Source organism: Balaenoptera physalus (assembly GCF_965194825.1).
Source record: "Balaenoptera physalus genome assembly, chromosome: 2".
Taxonomy (NCBI): domain Eukaryota; kingdom Metazoa; phylum Chordata; class Mammalia; order Artiodactyla; family Balaenopteridae; genus Balaenoptera; species Balaenoptera physalus.
The window spans coordinates 102,975,641-102,991,932 of NC_138883.1; the positions used below are offsets into that span (position 1 = coordinate 102,975,641).

At 44.7% G+C, this 16,292-nt stretch overlaps 1 protein-coding gene and 1 long non-coding RNA gene across 10 annotated transcripts in view; one reads left to right on the forward strand and one right to left on the reverse strand.

Annotated features, from left to right (window-relative positions):
• MYZAP (myocardial zonula adherens protein) overlaps positions 1-16,292 on the forward strand; it is a 105,376-nt gene that overhangs the window by 33,705 nt on the left and 55,379 nt on the right. For all 7 annotated transcript variants that reach the window (XM_082447271.1, XM_082447275.1, XM_082447272.1 and 4 more), the window contains exons 6-10: positions 2,141-2,293; positions 5,756-5,881; positions 7,238-7,366; positions 11,501-11,580; positions 13,035-13,140. In XM_082447271.1, coding sequence (XP_082303397.1) covers positions 2,141-2,293; positions 5,756-5,881; positions 7,238-7,366; positions 11,501-11,580; positions 13,035-13,140 — 594 coding nt within the window. The remainder of the gene's footprint in view (positions 1-2,140; positions 2,294-5,755; positions 5,882-7,237; positions 7,367-11,500; positions 11,581-13,034; positions 13,141-16,292) is intronic.
• Positions 14,105-16,292, reverse strand: part of LOC309654226 — a 74,086-nt gene continuing 71,898 nt past the window's right edge. For all 3 annotated transcript variants that reach the window (XR_014260049.1, XR_014260050.1, XR_014260051.1), the window contains exon 5: positions 14,105-14,654. This is a non-coding gene — a long non-coding RNA (uncharacterized lncRNA). The remainder of the gene's footprint in view (positions 14,655-16,292) is intronic.

A 16,292-nucleotide genomic window follows, 5' to 3' on the forward strand; every position in this document is an offset into this window, starting at 1 on the left:
GAGTCCTATAGCCTGGGAATCAGCCTCTCAGATAGCTCTGAGGAACTGCTCCAAAGGGGTGAGGGAGGAACCAGGATAGAGAGGAGTTTCACTTAAACAAAATATAGGCAAACATCAGAAGATTACTGTTAATCACAAAAAAACCCAGACATCTTCAGTTAATGTTTTTAGTGCTTTTCTATGTATAAGAAGGTGTAAGAGTCTGGGCTCATCGAAATTATTTCTTTGGTTTGCATCTTAACTATCTAGGGCTAGTATCCTGCTTTTTTCCATCTTGAATTCCCCTCAGGGCACACTGTTGGGTGGCCTGCGGTGGCTGATGACTTGATAGTGGGCAGCAGTCGTTGTTTACTGGAATGGCAGGCAACATTTTTGTCCACACCCGTGACACGCCAGGCATTTACTTCAGAGGTCAACTGTTAGAACAGGATCCACCCTAACCCAGGGACCCTGACTGATTTCTAGTTACAGTCTAGTCTCTTATTCCAGGGTAGACAGAGGAGCCTTATAATGAAAAGATTAAAAACTGTTGCTTAAAAAAACAAAAAAAGAAAGAGGTGGAGGCTGGGGAAGAGGGAGGAGCAGAGGAAAGAAACACATCATCTCATGGCCAGGAAGCTCAACTGAGTGTGAAAATAGTTGGCTTCTTCTTCCATTGTCTAGTCGACCCCATTTTCATTATTACTGACGAGACCAGATCCTTGGTTTGATTTTATAGAATGTCAAAGCTGGAAAGCACTATTGAGATGATCTCTAACCCCCTTGTTTTATGGATAAACAAACTGAGGCCAACAGAAATGACTTGAACAAAGTGTATAGCTAGTCCAGGGCTACAGCCCTGGTCTCTTGGTCCAGATATAGGTTCTGAGCACAAGACCGGTCTCTGTAAAGCCAGTGGGACTTGGAGAGAGGGTGGTTGGCCAGATGGTTTCTAAGGCTCCTTGCATCTCCAATGTTCTGTGATTCCAACTTTCAAATGGCTTCTGCATTTTCTTTAATACCTATTTACCACCATTGAAAATCCTTTCTACTGATTCGAATAGGTTTAGGAATGAGGCTTATTATCCAAAGTGGAGGCTAAGGAGTGGAGGAGCTTCAGAGGCTGGTCATCTACAAAGAGGACCTCAGGTGTTAGGAAGTGTGTTCGACACCAGAGTTTCCAGATCTTCTAATATAAAGTTGTAGGTGACTTCAGGAGGTGGTAGAAGGTGCCCATAAACCTGTGTCTGGTGGTAGAAATTCTGGGGTTGTGGAAACCATTTCTCTGTAAGGAGAGTTAAGCAAGTAACCTGAAGCATGAAATAGCAGCGATATTAATTTAAGCATTCCTGCTCCAGTGGGCAGCCTGGAGCGATAAGCAACAGGCTTCTGACACTTGTCAGGCACTTGTCTGAGTCACAGACTCGGCTCCCTGCCCCTCCCTTCATCACCGCCCTTCTCTGCCTGAGCGAGGGAGGTGAAGCATTTGCACACATTACAGTACCCTCAGCCCTGTTGTCACTGCCCTGGCAGCTCGTCTAGAAGTACAGAAGTAAACCACCTGTTTAAGAAAAAAGGGGAATATCTCCATTTTATAAAACACGTATTTTGTTTTCTGATTTCAGTTTGGGAATATGGAAAATATAGAAGATACAAAGAAAAAAATGAATACCATCTATAATCCTATCCCATAGTGAAAATCGTTATTTGGATTTTAGTGACTCCTTCTAGTTTTTTTTTTTTTTTCTAGGCATGAATACATTTGGACAGATGCTTATGCATTATTTTTTTCAAAATGGGATTCTTCTATACTTACTGTTTTCAAACCCAATTTTTTTCCACGTGAAATTACATATTACGAACGTGTTTTCTTGGAAAAGTGTTTTAATCCATTTGCATCCATCCTAAGCAGTGGCAAGCGGTGTTAGCAGCAGCCATGGCATGTTACGGGGGAAAGCTGGCTGGCCCACCCAAGTACAGGGCGGCAGACCTCCCGGCCACCAGGGGGGCCCTCAGGCGCTCTAACACCAGGGTCCCAGGCTTGCAGCTCCTGTGGGCCGATGTCTCCCTCAGCCGTTAATGACAAAGGGATGTCCCGGTGTATGACTCTGGCCATGTTTTCTCACACCGCTAGATCTGGTTTTTATTTTCATCCTGACAGAAAACCCTTGTGGATGTTACTCTGGAGAATAGCAACATTAAGGAACAAATCAGAAATCTGCAGCAGACACATGAAGCCTCCATGGACAAGCTGCGGGAAAAGCAGAGGCAGTTAGAGGTAGCACAAGTGGAAAACCAGCTGCTGAAAATGAAGGTACAGTACAGCAATGTAGATTTCCTGCTAACCTTTCTCTCTTCTCCCATCGCCAACTCTCCCATTTCCCTTTCTCTCTTCTCTTCTTTGTTGGGCTTCCCCACCCTTTTTGTGGCCAACGCCACAGGATTTGACTTGAAGGGACTGAGGCGGTTTCTGTGTTCACAGCTGTCAGTGCAGATTGGGGGTACCCTGTATATACCCCTGTTGGGCTCTCCTGCCTTTGTTCCAGTGGCCTCAAGGGCTACTGAGACCTCATCGTGGCACTGCTCTTATGTACCGAGAGGACACTGGGGCTGCCCACAGGTCTGGGACTTCAGAAGCTTCACTGTCTAGTTTCTCTCTGAGGTTCCAAGGCCTCATTGTCTGGTTTGACAATGAAGAGCTGAAGGGCCCCCAGGAAGAAAATGGATGGGTGACCAAGGACTCTGGGCTGTGTCCCTCCTGCCCCCAGGTCGTGCTTATTCCTCAGCTCAGCCTCTAAGGCCCGGGAGATGTCAGTGCTCCTTCCAGCTTTGAAACTTCCAGGAACCGACCCACGAATGGCTCACAGAAGTCACTCAACAAATTATTTCCTGAATGGATTTGTTTTTATTTAAGCCTGTGCTTTTCAGATTGTGTTCAACACAGCCTTAGGCTATTCTAGGGGAGAGTGGGTTATGGGTAGCGTACCATGTGATTTATTGCTCAAACCAGAGTATGTTCAGGAGTGAAGGGAGGTGCTATTAAGAATTTAGTTAGGGGAACAAACTGGGCCACGTGGTCCCCTACCTATGGGCCGCCTCAGGGACAGCTGATAGGGAGCATGGGCCACCACGCCACACTGTGTAGCCTCTGTGATGGTTGCCCCACAGGCTGTGCCATCACCACCCACTTGGCCAAACACAACCACCTGGGAAAGGGGAGAGACCAGAGAGCTACACAGTCAATCAGCTCCTCTTTGCTTTCACTTCAAACAGGGATGCTCTTCTACCTTTTCATATATTGTATTTCTGCGTAAGAGTTACTTTGGAAAAAAAGGCGTTTGTTGCTGAAAAATTCTGAAATGACTGTTTGGAGTCTTTTCCTCAAGGTAGGATCTCTATGCAGTCATTCATTCCACAAATATGTCCTGAGTATCTACTCTCTGCACCTGTGCTCTGCATCCGTGTCTCTTGCAGAGGTGCTGTGGTGTCAGGGAGACCAAGCCTCTAAATCCAGTCCTCAATTGCCTGTTTTAGAGACTAATGCTTTACTTTACCCAGCCCCACACCCCCCAAATTACAAAAGTGACGGGTCTCAGAGTATTTCATGTGACCTGGATGCAGTATAAACAGGATGTGAGGGACAGAGCCCATTCTAGAAGTGGAGATGGAGTGCAGGACACGCTGGGTCTCTTTCAGCTCATGATAACCTCTGTTCAGGATTTCCCATTTTGTGGTTTCTTGGTACCAAAACTTGCCTAGTGATGAGAGGGGAGATTGAGAGGGCATCAAGAGAGACTTTTGTCCCGTCTTTGGAGTAAACATAATGTAGCCTATCCGGGTTGTAGTACACCTTACTCATCCAGAGGTTACCTACGCAGCTAACTCAGCTCTCTTAAACAAGCAGTAAGCTGGAAGGAGGGGACACAGACAAACCTTCAGAGTCATAAAATCAATGGCCTGAAGTTCACAGGTGAGGGCAGGGCCGGGGAAGAAAGGAAACACCAGCCACTCCCAACATAAGCCTGCTTGCCCACGGCTCTACTTTTTCTCATCTCCTAAGCTAGGCCCGTGCAAGCCCCCAGGAGTCCCCAGCTAAGGTCCCCCAAACCAGATGGGAATGTTTCCAAACACAACATTTGGAAAAGCACAAAGGTATGGAAAGGATGAGTCCAGATTTCTTATATGAGCTTAAGTGTTTCCTAGAGACTGACTGGCCAGTGCAACTAATGGGGTGGCTTCAACTCCATGTGGGCAGCTTCTCGTCAAAGGCCTTCCTGCTTTTCTGACTTAAAAAATTTTTTAAAGTAATGTATGCACCTGGGGGGAAAAGTCAAACAATATGAAAGGTAACATAGAGGTATGCCTGCACCATTTTACATTCCTACCAGCCATGTAAGAGGATTCCAGTTTCTCCCCATCCTTGCCAACACTGGTTACTCTCTGTTATTGATTATAGTCATCCTCGTAGGTGTGAAGCTCATTGTAGTTTTGCATTTCCCTGATAATTAATGATGTTAAGTATCATTTTTTGTGCTTATTGGTCATTTGGATATCTTCTCTGGAGTGTCTATCAGATCCTTTGCCTATTTTTAAATTGGGTTATTTATATTTTATTATTGAGTTGTAAAAATTCTTCATATATTCCAGATACAAGTTATTAGATAAATAATTTACAAATATTGCCCCCCACTCTAGGTGTTATCTTTTCAATTTCTTGATGCTATCCTTTGAAGCACAGAAGTTTTTAATATTGAATATTCATGAAGTCTTATTTATCTCTTTTTCGTCAGTTATGCTTTTGGTGTCATATCTAATTTTAATCAAAGGTCACAAAGATTTGCCTTATGGTTTTCTTCTAAGAGTTTTATAGTTTTGGCTTTCACATTTAAGCCTTTAATCCATTTCGAGTTAATTTTTGTATATGGTGTATTAGGGATCCAACTTCATTCTTTTGTATGTGACAAATCCGATCATCCCAGCACCATTTTGTTGAAAGGTCTGTTCTTGTCCCAGTGAATGATCTTGGTAGATAATTGTTTACAATTTAATATTTATAACAGATAAATTATTTACTTGGTTTCAAAGTTAAATCTACAAAACAAAGAAGTAGAACATCAATATCTGTCATCTCCTCTTTTCTCTTTAACTCCCTCCTTCCTCCTATAGCAAACCTTTTTACTTTTTAATTTTGTAGGACTCTGACCCAACTCTAATAACGTAGTGGTCTTATTTTCAGCCCACAGTAGAATACTGAAGAATTTAAAAAGCATATCTTTCTGAGGCCAATTAGAGTGTGGATATATTAACTAGAGAAAAAGGTTTGTTAAAACTGATAGAATAAAAGATGATAAAAATTTCAGGAGCAAGAGAACATTAGACAGGGAGAGTCATTGAAGAAAGAGGTCAATGAGACAGTGGAGCATGATACCTTTTAGAGAATTCAGTTTAAAAATGGCTAAATTTGGGGGGCAAGGTTGGCACTTAGAGAGGTACGTTTCTGCCTTTTGAAAAATTCCCTCCTGTGGAGCACCTTTTCCAGATAATATCAAGTAAATTAGTGTAAGGGGCCACTTTTAATTTTCTCTGCACCTGCTCACCCCTTTTCCTTCTTCCTTCTACCTCTTTGCCCGTTAGTTCCTGCTGCCTCTGTCTCCTGCAGAACCCTGGGGCATGGGTCCACTCCCCCGTGAGTCCACACTTGATACCTACAGAGTGAAAGGTGTGGATTCCCCCTGAGCCCACCAGAGTTGTAGCTCTGAAGTGAGTCTCTCTGCAGGTGGAATCCTCCCAAGAAGCCAACGCGGAGGTGATGAGAGAGATGACCAGGAAGCTGTACAGCCAGTACGAAGAAAGGCTGCACGAAGAGCAGCAGAGGCACAGTGCCGAGAAAGAGGCGCTCCTGGTGTGTATGTCCTACCTGCTGATGGAGTAGCAGAGAGTCTGGGGTGCATTATTGTTGGTGAGCTTTACATGGTAGGGTTTGTGCTCAGAGGGGAGTTAGTGGGCTCTACCGTGGGTGACGGGTCAAGGAATTTATTATTTGCCGATTCACTGCTCTCCCTTCTCCCTCCCTTCCTTTACTCACCACCTTCCCTGCTTGGAATAGTCCTCAATCACCACTTTCTCTAGCTGGTCTGACCGTTTGCCAGCATCCGAGCAGATCCTGGGCTTACCTGCAGCCACGCCCTTTCTCACTCCATTTGCTCTTCCTTGCCCGTCCTTGATCCTACCTACGCTCCCTGAGAGCCCCGAAGATGCCAGCATCTCCACGAATGAAGTCTTTCCCGCTCACACACCTGCAAGTGTCCTCTGTCCTTGGGAAACCCACACTTTCTCTGCTCTTTGCCATGGAATTCTCTTGTCCGTGTTATTGGAGCTGGGCTGAATGTCTCACATCTTGGCTTCTCTAGAAGAGCATAAATTCCTTGAAGGCAGGGACTCCATTCTGCCTTATCTTGTGTCCTCACCGGCTTAATACATGTGCTGATTGATTGCCTGAGTCGGCGCTTTGCAATATGGGAGAAAGATCTGGGCATTCTGCATTCAATTCCAGATCCAGCCCTAATTCCGTTTAGGTTGTGTGACACTCTGAGCACCTAGTCAGGGGATAAATAACATTTGTAGGCTCTTTTTAGACATAAAGACTCAAGGGGAAAAAAAGGAGAAAAAATAAGTAGGCCCATTAAAAAGCCATGCAGGCTTCCCTGGTGGCGCAGTGGTTAAGAATCCGCCTGCTAATGCAGGGGACACTGGTTCGATCCCTGGTCTGGGAAGATCCCACATGCCGCGGAGCAAATAAGCCCGTGCGCCACAACTACTGAGCCTGTGCTCTAGAGCCCGCGAGCCACAACTACTGAGCCCACGTGCCACAACTACTGAAGCCCATGCGCCTAGAGCCCGTGCTCCGCAACAAGAGAAGCCACTGCAATGAGAAGCCTGCGCACCGCATCGAAGAGTAGCCCCCGCTCGCCGCAACCAGAGAAAGCCCGCACACAGCAACGAAGATCCAACGCAGCCAAAAATAAAAAAAATTAAAAATTAAAAAAAAAAAAAAAAAAAAAAAAAAAGCCATGCAATGTGTCTTTATTCATGGGTGGGAGCCAGAATCCTGGAATTTGAGTTCATGATCTGTGAGACACTTCTAGGCCGCCAGGTCATGCTTTTAAAGAGACATGATGATTTAGCCAGGCCTGAGCTGTTTGGACCCTGATTGGTAGCTACTGCATGCTCTGCTGAGGAGAGTACATTTCTTTTGCAGGAAGAAACCAATAGTTTTCTGAAAGCCATTGAAGAAGCCAATAAAAAGATGCAAGTGGCAGAGACCAGCCTAGAGGAGAAGGACCAGAGGATCGGGGAGCTGGACAGGCTGATTGAGCGCATGGAGAAGGTAACACAGCTTGGGGTCCGGGGCCCCTCGCCCAGCCTCCCTTGCGGTGCAGCAGGTCCCCTGCAGGCCTGCCCCAAAGTATGAGAAGCCCTCATCCCTGCAATTTGTGACTTGAAAAAAACAAAGAGAAAACTGTAAAAGAAAGTATAAGGAAGTCCCACAAAGTTCTAATTTTTCCCATGGTGAAAATTTTGATGCTTCAAAAAACATTACATATCAAATTATTTACAGAAGCTAATATTTTAGCAGCCCTGCTTTGCTGGGGCCCCAAGCATGAACTTAGATTACTTGTTGAGCAGGCAAGCCCTATTTCGACGTTACAGCGACACCCCAAGCCCTGCCTGGGTCTGAAGGGTTGGCTTTTCTCTGACACTCTGTGTCGGAGTGGGGGACACTGCCTTTCTCTGTGGGTTTGGGGGGAGGCCTGCAGAAGGCAGGAGCTCTGCCCGGATAATGAGCCAGTCTAGAGAAAGGGAAGAGGGAGCCTGGAAATGAGGCAGGAAGTGGAGAAACAGGAAGGAGGGGTGGGAGAGAGGAAAGAGAAAAAAGAAGAGAGAGAAAGGGCGGTGACCTTTAGCAGGTGATGGCTCGCTGCGGGGGGAGGGGGGTAGTTGAAGGCTAGAGCTGTGGCTGCTTCCTGGAAAGTGGGCCTCTAGTGGCATGAGTTTGCAGAACAGCACTGACCGGCCAAGACCTGACCCATCAGCATCCCGTAACTCACTCACGCTGGATGCTGAGAATCCCCAGGCTGCCGATGGAGGGAGGGGGAGTGACAGTGTGAGCAGGGTCAACAGCTGGGCTCCCGGGTGATTCTGAGAAGAGGGCTGACCCGTGGTGTCTGCGGCATGATCCCCTCCACCGTCCCCTGACAAGGGAGGCGTAACCAGCTTGGGAACAGCCTTAAATGCAATACTGTGGAGCTTCGGGGCTGGTGGGGGGCTCCTGTTTTGGGTAACATCTTTTTTGGGGAGGGACTTGAGCAAATAGAGGGTCAGTTACAATTTCGCCTCCACCCTCTGGGAAAGCAGAATCCCATGCGGTATTGAAGAGCGGGTATGGTTAGGGGTAACGTCAGCATTGACTGGAGGTGGCAGTCGTGACGATTGGGCAACGAGGGCATTTTCTAGAACGTGGGTGAGCTATCTCCCACATCACCGCTCTCCGACAACAGCAGACGGCGCTGGTTAAAGCATATACTCGCGCTGGGTGACAGATTGTCCTGCAGCAAACAGAAGCCAGGTGAGCGGGCAGCACGGGGAGATGTACAGAGAGACTGTCCGTGTGCTGGTTAAGAATATGGGTTTTAGGATCAGACAGACCTAGGGTTTGAGTCTTGCTTCTCTTTCTCGTTGTGGGCGGTTACTTGACTTTTCCAAATTCAGTTTCCTCTTCTGTAAAATGCTGACGATAGTAATTCTTACTCTTAGGCCTTCTGTGAGGAGAACACGAGAAAAATCCGTGCCAAATGCTCAGCGCGGTGCCTGGCGTACATAAAGTCGGGGCTCACAAATGTGTGGCTCTGATTTTTATGTTGTTACTTGCATAAATGTCTGCCCCTGGTGTCAGCTTCTTTTCCAGCTGGACCTGTTCTGTAACTGAGTTTCTTTGTACCCTTGCGATTCTGAAAGTTCCCAGCTTTTTCCCACTGATGTCCACGTGGAGCCCGGGTCAGGGCCATATGGCTGGGGGGCCAGGGTGGTGTCGGTAAGGCCGGCCGGCCCTGCCAGCATTTGTGTGACACAAAATGTTCCCCACGTCCTCTTGGCTTTCTCTTTAGTGATTGAAAATCTATTGTCCTTCCTCTTAATCTTTCCCATTTAAGCTAGCGAAATGCTTGCTTTATTTAGCTAAGATTAGATTACCCATTTACTGTTTTTCCCCCTTCAGGGATAAATCTGGGACAGCAGGAATCGTGCCAAATCTCTGTCACACAGGATGTGTACAGCATGCCCACAGAGTTTGTATTCCTCTTCTCACCTATTTTTGGATTTTTCTCGAGGACAAACCATGTGCTTTTGAATGGCTTCTGTGCTATATCCCTTAGTTTACTGTTCTCAGCATTGTGTGCCAAACCCCTTTTTTTTCCTGATCAGTAGAAGTCTTGTAAGGAATGTGTTCTATCAGAGACCCTTCTGCAGAATAGATAATATTCTATGCCTTGATCACAGTGGTGGTTTCACCAGCTAATGTGTATACAAATGTACTGATTGTGCAATACTCAAGATTTGTTGTACCTCAATTTAGAAAAAAATCAAATTTTAAAGTGTGCTGTAAGTTAGGCCTTGCCCTACCTTAAGACAGCTTTTTGGGGAGTCTGAGGGAAGGCTCGCTTGTTAAAGAGTCATCATTATTATTTCAGGGCTAATGTAAACTTCCAGCCAGTGGCAGAACCCGTGGGGACAGTAAGAATGTGCATTCGCTGTAGAGATTTAAAAGCAGTAATAAAACCCCACCGAAAAGTCGGTCTTGCTTCATTATTCTAAGTACATCGATGATAACACACCCTTCCTCCCGTGGTGGACTGCTCCCCACTCTGGTCTCCCCTTGGTCTGCCACTGCTTACAGCTTCAGAAGTTGAGGGGGCTAAAGTTTCAAGGATCTGCTTTGAATATTTGGTGGAAAAGACGTTTGGAATGTGTGTAAGTAGCCAGAGCTTGTTGGGGAGAACTTCTGAGGTTAAAGATGAGGCACGGCCATACTTAGAGAAGGACCTAAAGTAGAATAGTCTCCTCCCAATTAATGAGCAGGATTTGATAAACTTCATTGTAAGGAAATTTATTATACTCTCATCTGTAACATTTCTAGGGCAATTTTGGTTGTGACGGGCACTACATTTTTATTAATATTTTCCACTTTGTTCAAAGAAATGTGTCCAGATTTTATATTACTTAAAAAAAAAATTTAGTTATTTGTTTGTTTGGCTGCGTTGGGTCTTAGTTGCAGCATGCGGGATATTCATTGTGGTGTGCGGGATCTTTCGTTGCGGGGCACCGGCTTCTCTCTAGTTGTGGCGCGTGGGCAGTAGAGCACGCGGGCTTAGTTGCCCCGTGGCATGTGGGATTTTAGTTCTCCAACCAGGGATCGAACCTGCGTCCCCTGCATTGGAAGGCGGATTCTTAACCTCTGGACCACCAGGGAAGTCCCTTGTATTACTTATTTTAGGTAAACTTCTAAATTTATATATATATATACACACACACACAGCAAAGTGTACAAATCTTAAGTGCATAGCTTGATACATGAATTGGTTTCCTATTGAAACTCTAACAGTTTACCACAGTTAGAGGCTTAAAGCATCATGGATTTATCATTTTTAGTTCTGGAGGTCAGAAGTACTAAAATCAAGGTGTTGGCAGGGCTGGCTTCCTCTTGGGAGCTCTAGAGGAGAATCCATTTCCTAGCCTTTGTTCCCTTCTAGAGACTGACTATATTCCTTGGCTCATGGCCCCATCCTCCAGCTTCAAAGCCAGCATTGTAGCATCTCCCAGTCTTTGTCTGTTTCTGACTCTAACCCTACTTCTTCCTTCCAATACGAGCCCAACTAGATAATCCAGGATAATCTCCCCATTTTCAAGACCATAACTTAATCACGGCTGCAAAGTTCCTTTATCCATGGAAGGCAACATATTCACAAATTTCAGAGATTAGGATGTGGACACCGTTGGGGGACTCTTATTCTGATTTTCACAATGTAGTTTTACAAGTGAACACACCCGTGTACACACCATCCCAGTTCATTTATAGGATATTACAGAAGTCCAGACCCTCTTGATGATTCAGAAAATAATCCCAAGAAATTTGTAGTATCACAGGCCACTGATTTAGAGTATTGATTAACATTATTTAGAACCATAAATTTTCACAAGACATCTGAGCCTGGGCTGATGAAATGCTTTTAAAAAAATAAATCTTGAATGGCTTTATCCAGGATATTTGTCTCTGACTCATAAATACATCTATAAATACGCACCAGTAAATTTGACATTTTGAGCTTTGTTTGGACCCTGGCAAGTGGGTGTATAAAACCCATGGGTGTCACATAGACTTGAATTCACTAGTGCTGGAGTTGCTTGCTATACATTCTCCAGCCAACTTGGGATCCATCGATTAAATATTAGTGTCTGTCTGTTTTAGGAACGCCATCAACTTCAACTCCAGCTCCTGGAGCATGAAACAGAAATGTCAACGGAAATGACCAATTCTGACAAAGAAAGGTAAGATGTAATGCCCTTTGTCTTGTAATGGATTTAGATGGTGGACACGCTGTGTTTTTGTGGGCTCACTTGGTCCTTGCATTGTCATTCGTTTGGTCGTCACCCATTGCAGACTGATACATGCAAAACATTGGACTGGGAGCTTCCAACGTGGAGCTTCCAGCCACATCTTACAACCCAGGGCTGGTTGTTAGTGCAGTGGAACACGTCAAAGCCTGTCACAGGTGCCAGAGTTCAGTCTATAAATGTTCTCCATAACCTTGAGCTCCACAGGATGCACCTTGTTGATGAGAAAACTCAAGAGTGACTAATACCATTGCCATGGAAACTAATTTTACAATGTATTTGTTTCCAAACATTCCTCAATGAAACCTTGCCTTGTCCTCTGGCTATGAGTGTATAAAGCCCTGCATGGGAAATGCAGGAGCAGTCCACGGCCTCTTCTGGAAACCAGAAGGCAGCGAGGCCATGCACGGCCCTCTAGTGAAGGAAAACAAGGTTGGGATGCTTTGAGCATTTGAGCAAGTTACTTAACAACCCTGAGATTCTTTGCTTCTCTGTAAAATGGGAATTCTTTTTTCAAGTGGGGAGAGTTGTAATGATGCGAAGAGTGCCCATCTCATTGGGGTATTGTTGTGAGGGAACTGCTGGGTGTACTGCCTGCCACATAGTATGTGCTGAAAAAATACCTGTTCTCCTTCCTCTTATGCAACTTCAGAGTTTGCAGAGTTATAGGGATCTTTCCTAGTCTTTAACATAGTGCTGAGGAGGGACCTGGCAGAGATGGGAAGTGGTAAGCAGACCACCAGACCCTTCATCCGTGCTCCAGTCCAGTGGCCCCAAAGGACTGTAGAGTCCATCTGCTGGTTCCTTTGGTTTATTTGAACCAAGTAAAGTCTGAGGATAATTTGTGCTTTTTTTTTTTTTTTTTTTAAAGTATGAAATGTATTATGAGGTGGTCTGCTCTGTTTTGATGGAGAGAGGGTCTTCCAGCATATTTCCCATTTTCTCAAAATAAATGATATATGGAACAATTGTAATTCCTGACTTTCCAGGACTCTGCCACTTGATTTCAGATATTTTGTTGTGTTGCTAGATTCTTCTCCTTCTCTGTTTTCCTGATCGTGGTAATTACTGGATGTTCCAATGCTGTATTAACCCAAAAAGAAAAAGCCTCTCATATCTGTAAGTGGTGCAAAAAAATTCTCTCTCAGCCCCTGGAAAGTATAGTAACTGTCCTTATACAGGGTAAAACTTGCAAGTGGGAACTTGAAAAATGGTCCTATCTTCCTTCTACAGTGGGGTGGTCGACTGGTAGTTAATAAACTAGGATACACACGAAGTAGGAAGAGTGCGTCTTGTTCTGGGCAATATTCCCTTCAAGCGGTGACTCTGGGCGCTGCTCTTGCTGCTTTGCTTGAGGATTCACTCGCGCTTTCTTCTATTTGTGTTAGGTATCAGCGGCTGGAGGAGGCGTCAGCCAGCCTCCGGGAGCGGATCCGACACCTAGATGACATGGTGCATTGCCAGCAGAAGAAAGTCAAGCAGATGGTTGAGGAGGTAAGCCCCTGTGAAAGGTCTTGGGCCCGGGATTGCTTCCTGTGGCGGGGACACTTCAGCCCTAGAGCCAGATACGACTCTCAGCTCCCTCTTCTGTGGCTCACGGTGAACTAGCTCAGGCCGCTGCCATCTTGGCCCAGAGGAGAAGGTCCTCATACGTCCCCTGTGGACTGGTGATGATCCCTGTAAAAGAGGGCCGTCCCCAGATGAGGGGTTACAGTTAAGAAAGCTGGAAGGTGCAGCTCATAAGCTCACTCAGCGACACAGGACAGCAGTACCCTGTATGGGTGCCTGCAGCTCAGGGACCAAAGGGCGTGACAAGAACAGTTCACTTCGGCTCAGGTCTCTGCACCCCGGGACCTGCCTGCCTCTCCTCCTGCTCCTGCTTTTGTCCTTTCTCCACGTCTGGTGTGTCTCTGTCATTCCCTTTCCCTGTCTGTCCCTTTTTCTTCGTTTTTTTTCTCTTTTCTACTATCCTTTTCCTCCTTAACTGTCTATGTAACATGAAAGCAAGTTTTAGGCTTACTGTATGCTGGACATAGTTTACTATCCTGTTTTTCTAAATGAAAAAAACAGGTAAGTTGAACTTTTATATTTCTCTAAGAGGAAGAAAGTTTCTTTTAACTTGTGTCACTGTAACTGTCTCTCGTGGTGATGCTCCACAGGAGAAAGTCCATGCTGTGTACAGCTCATCACATATTAGTGTATTTTTCTTGCTCGATTAAACAATCAGATGGAAATAAGAACAGTTAGTACTAACAAGGTGATAAGGATTCCCTAGGGACTAATTCTCTCACTTGCAAAGAAAAGGTTTCAATTTAATTAAACATTTGGTTGGCAGTGGAAAAACTGGAAAAAAAAATTTATATTAAGCACAACTCTGAAAATTTATCTGTTAATGTATTATTAAAATTGAAAGTATATCTACTTCTAATAAATAATTTACACATATGATAGACAAATAGAAGATTAAACGTATATCTTTTTTATTAATCCCTAAAATGTTGGAGCTATGAGTGGGGTTAAGGTCAGGGAATCGTGAGGATGGGGAGGGACACCGTTTTTTATTGTGTGTAGGATAAACGTACACATGAGATAAAATCTGCTCCCAAACGAGAAACCCAGTCACACAGTGTGATTGGCCTGTGTGTCAGTCTCAGGGCTCAGCAGAATAAGAGAATGGGGAACAAAGGCTCAGATGAGGAAACCCCGCATGCACTTTCACAGTTCCTTGGCACTGCCAGGCAGGAGCAGTGCCAGCAACAGGGATGGGTAGGTCTTGCCGCATATCAGCACTGAGTAGATGTCAGGAGTATGTTTCCCAAGGAAAAGCATTGCTTTGTCACATTTAGCATCTCCGGAACCATGGCTGTTAGGTCATAGCTTTTCTGCTTCTGAACTTCACACACATGAAGTCTGGGGCAAGGCTGTCCCTCATTTCCCCGTGGGGCTCCTTGGCTGTGGTGCACTCCATTTCTCCCGCCTCACCGCAGGGTGCTGTCTGCATTGTTTCCCTGTTGAATATTAGAGAACCGGTGAACAAAACCTCATATGCGTTGGCTTCTGATTGAGTTATCTGTAAGGGTTTAATGATTAGTCTTTTTTTTTTTTTAAACATCTTTATTGAAGTATAATTGCTTTACAGTGGTGTGTTAGTTTCTGCTTTATAACAAAGTGAATCAGTTATACATATACATATGTTCCCATATCTCTTCCCTCTTGCATCTCCCTCCCTCCCACCCTCCCCATCCCACCCCTCTAGATGGTCACAAAGCACCGAGCTGATCTCCCTGTGCTATGCGGCTGCTTCCCACTAGCTATCTATTTTACATTTGGTAGTGTATATATGTCCATGCCACTCTCTCACCCTGTCACATCTCACCCCTCCCCCTCCCTATATCCTCAAGTCCATTCTCTAGTAGGTCTGTGTCTTTATTCCCGTCTTGCCACTAGGTTCTTCATGACCTTTTTTTTTTCCTTAGATTCCATATATATGTGTTAGCATACTGTATTTGTTTTTCTCTTTCTGACTTACTTCACTCTGTATGACAGACTCTAACTCCATCCACCTCATTACAAATACCTCCATTTCATTTCTTTTTACGGCTGAGTAATATTCCATCGTATATATGTGCCACATCTTCTTTATCCATTCATCCGATGATGGACACTTAGGTTGCTTCCATGTCCTGGCTATTGTAAATAGAGCTGCAATGAACATTTTGGTACATGACTCTTTTTGAATTATGGTTTTCTCAGGGTATATGCCCAGTAGTGGGATTGCTGGGTCGTATGGCAGTTCTATTTTTAGTTTTGTAAGGAACCTCCACACTGTTCTCCATAGTGGCTGTATCAATTTACATTCCCACCAACAGTGCAAGAGTGTTCCCTTTTCTCCACACCCTCTCCAGCATTTATTGTTTCTAGATTTTTTGATGATGGCCATTCTGACCGGTGTGAGATGATACCTCATTGTAGTTTTGATTTGCATTTCTCTAATGATTAATGATGTTGAGCATTCTTTCATGTGTCTGTTGGCAATCTGTATATCTTCTTTGGAGAAATGTCTATTTAGGTCTTCTGCCCATTTTTGGATTGGGGGTCTTTTTTAAAAGACATTTTCAAGTAGTTTAGAATTCTGTTTTCTAAGTGACTTCCGGACTCTAATAGACATACCAATTTGAAAGGAGTAGGGGAATATTTATATATGAAAATAGGGAAGCATATAAACATCACTGTCCAAGCCTTGCTTTACTACCTGTGATTTAATATCTCCCAAAGAGAGCTTCTCTAAGTGCTGATGATGTGGTCTGAAAGACCCAGCCATGGGAATGAAATCACAGGCTGAAATTTAGGATGGCACTGTCAGAATGAGCACCACCTAGGGGCCAGCTGGGTTTCAACACTTAGAGACAGAGGAAGAGAGCTTTAATTCTAAATTTAAACTAAAAACTACTTAAATCAGGTGGTAAGAATTAATGTATTTGTCCAGTACACTGTATTAACTCATACAACAAAAGGATGGTTTAAAGTTTCAATTGCTATAGCCATTTATGTGAATACTTTTTTTAAAAGTTAGAAACATGGAAAAGGGACAAATGAGCACATTGAGATGTTCAGGATCAAGTTGGAAAGGAGTTGAGAACTAGAGT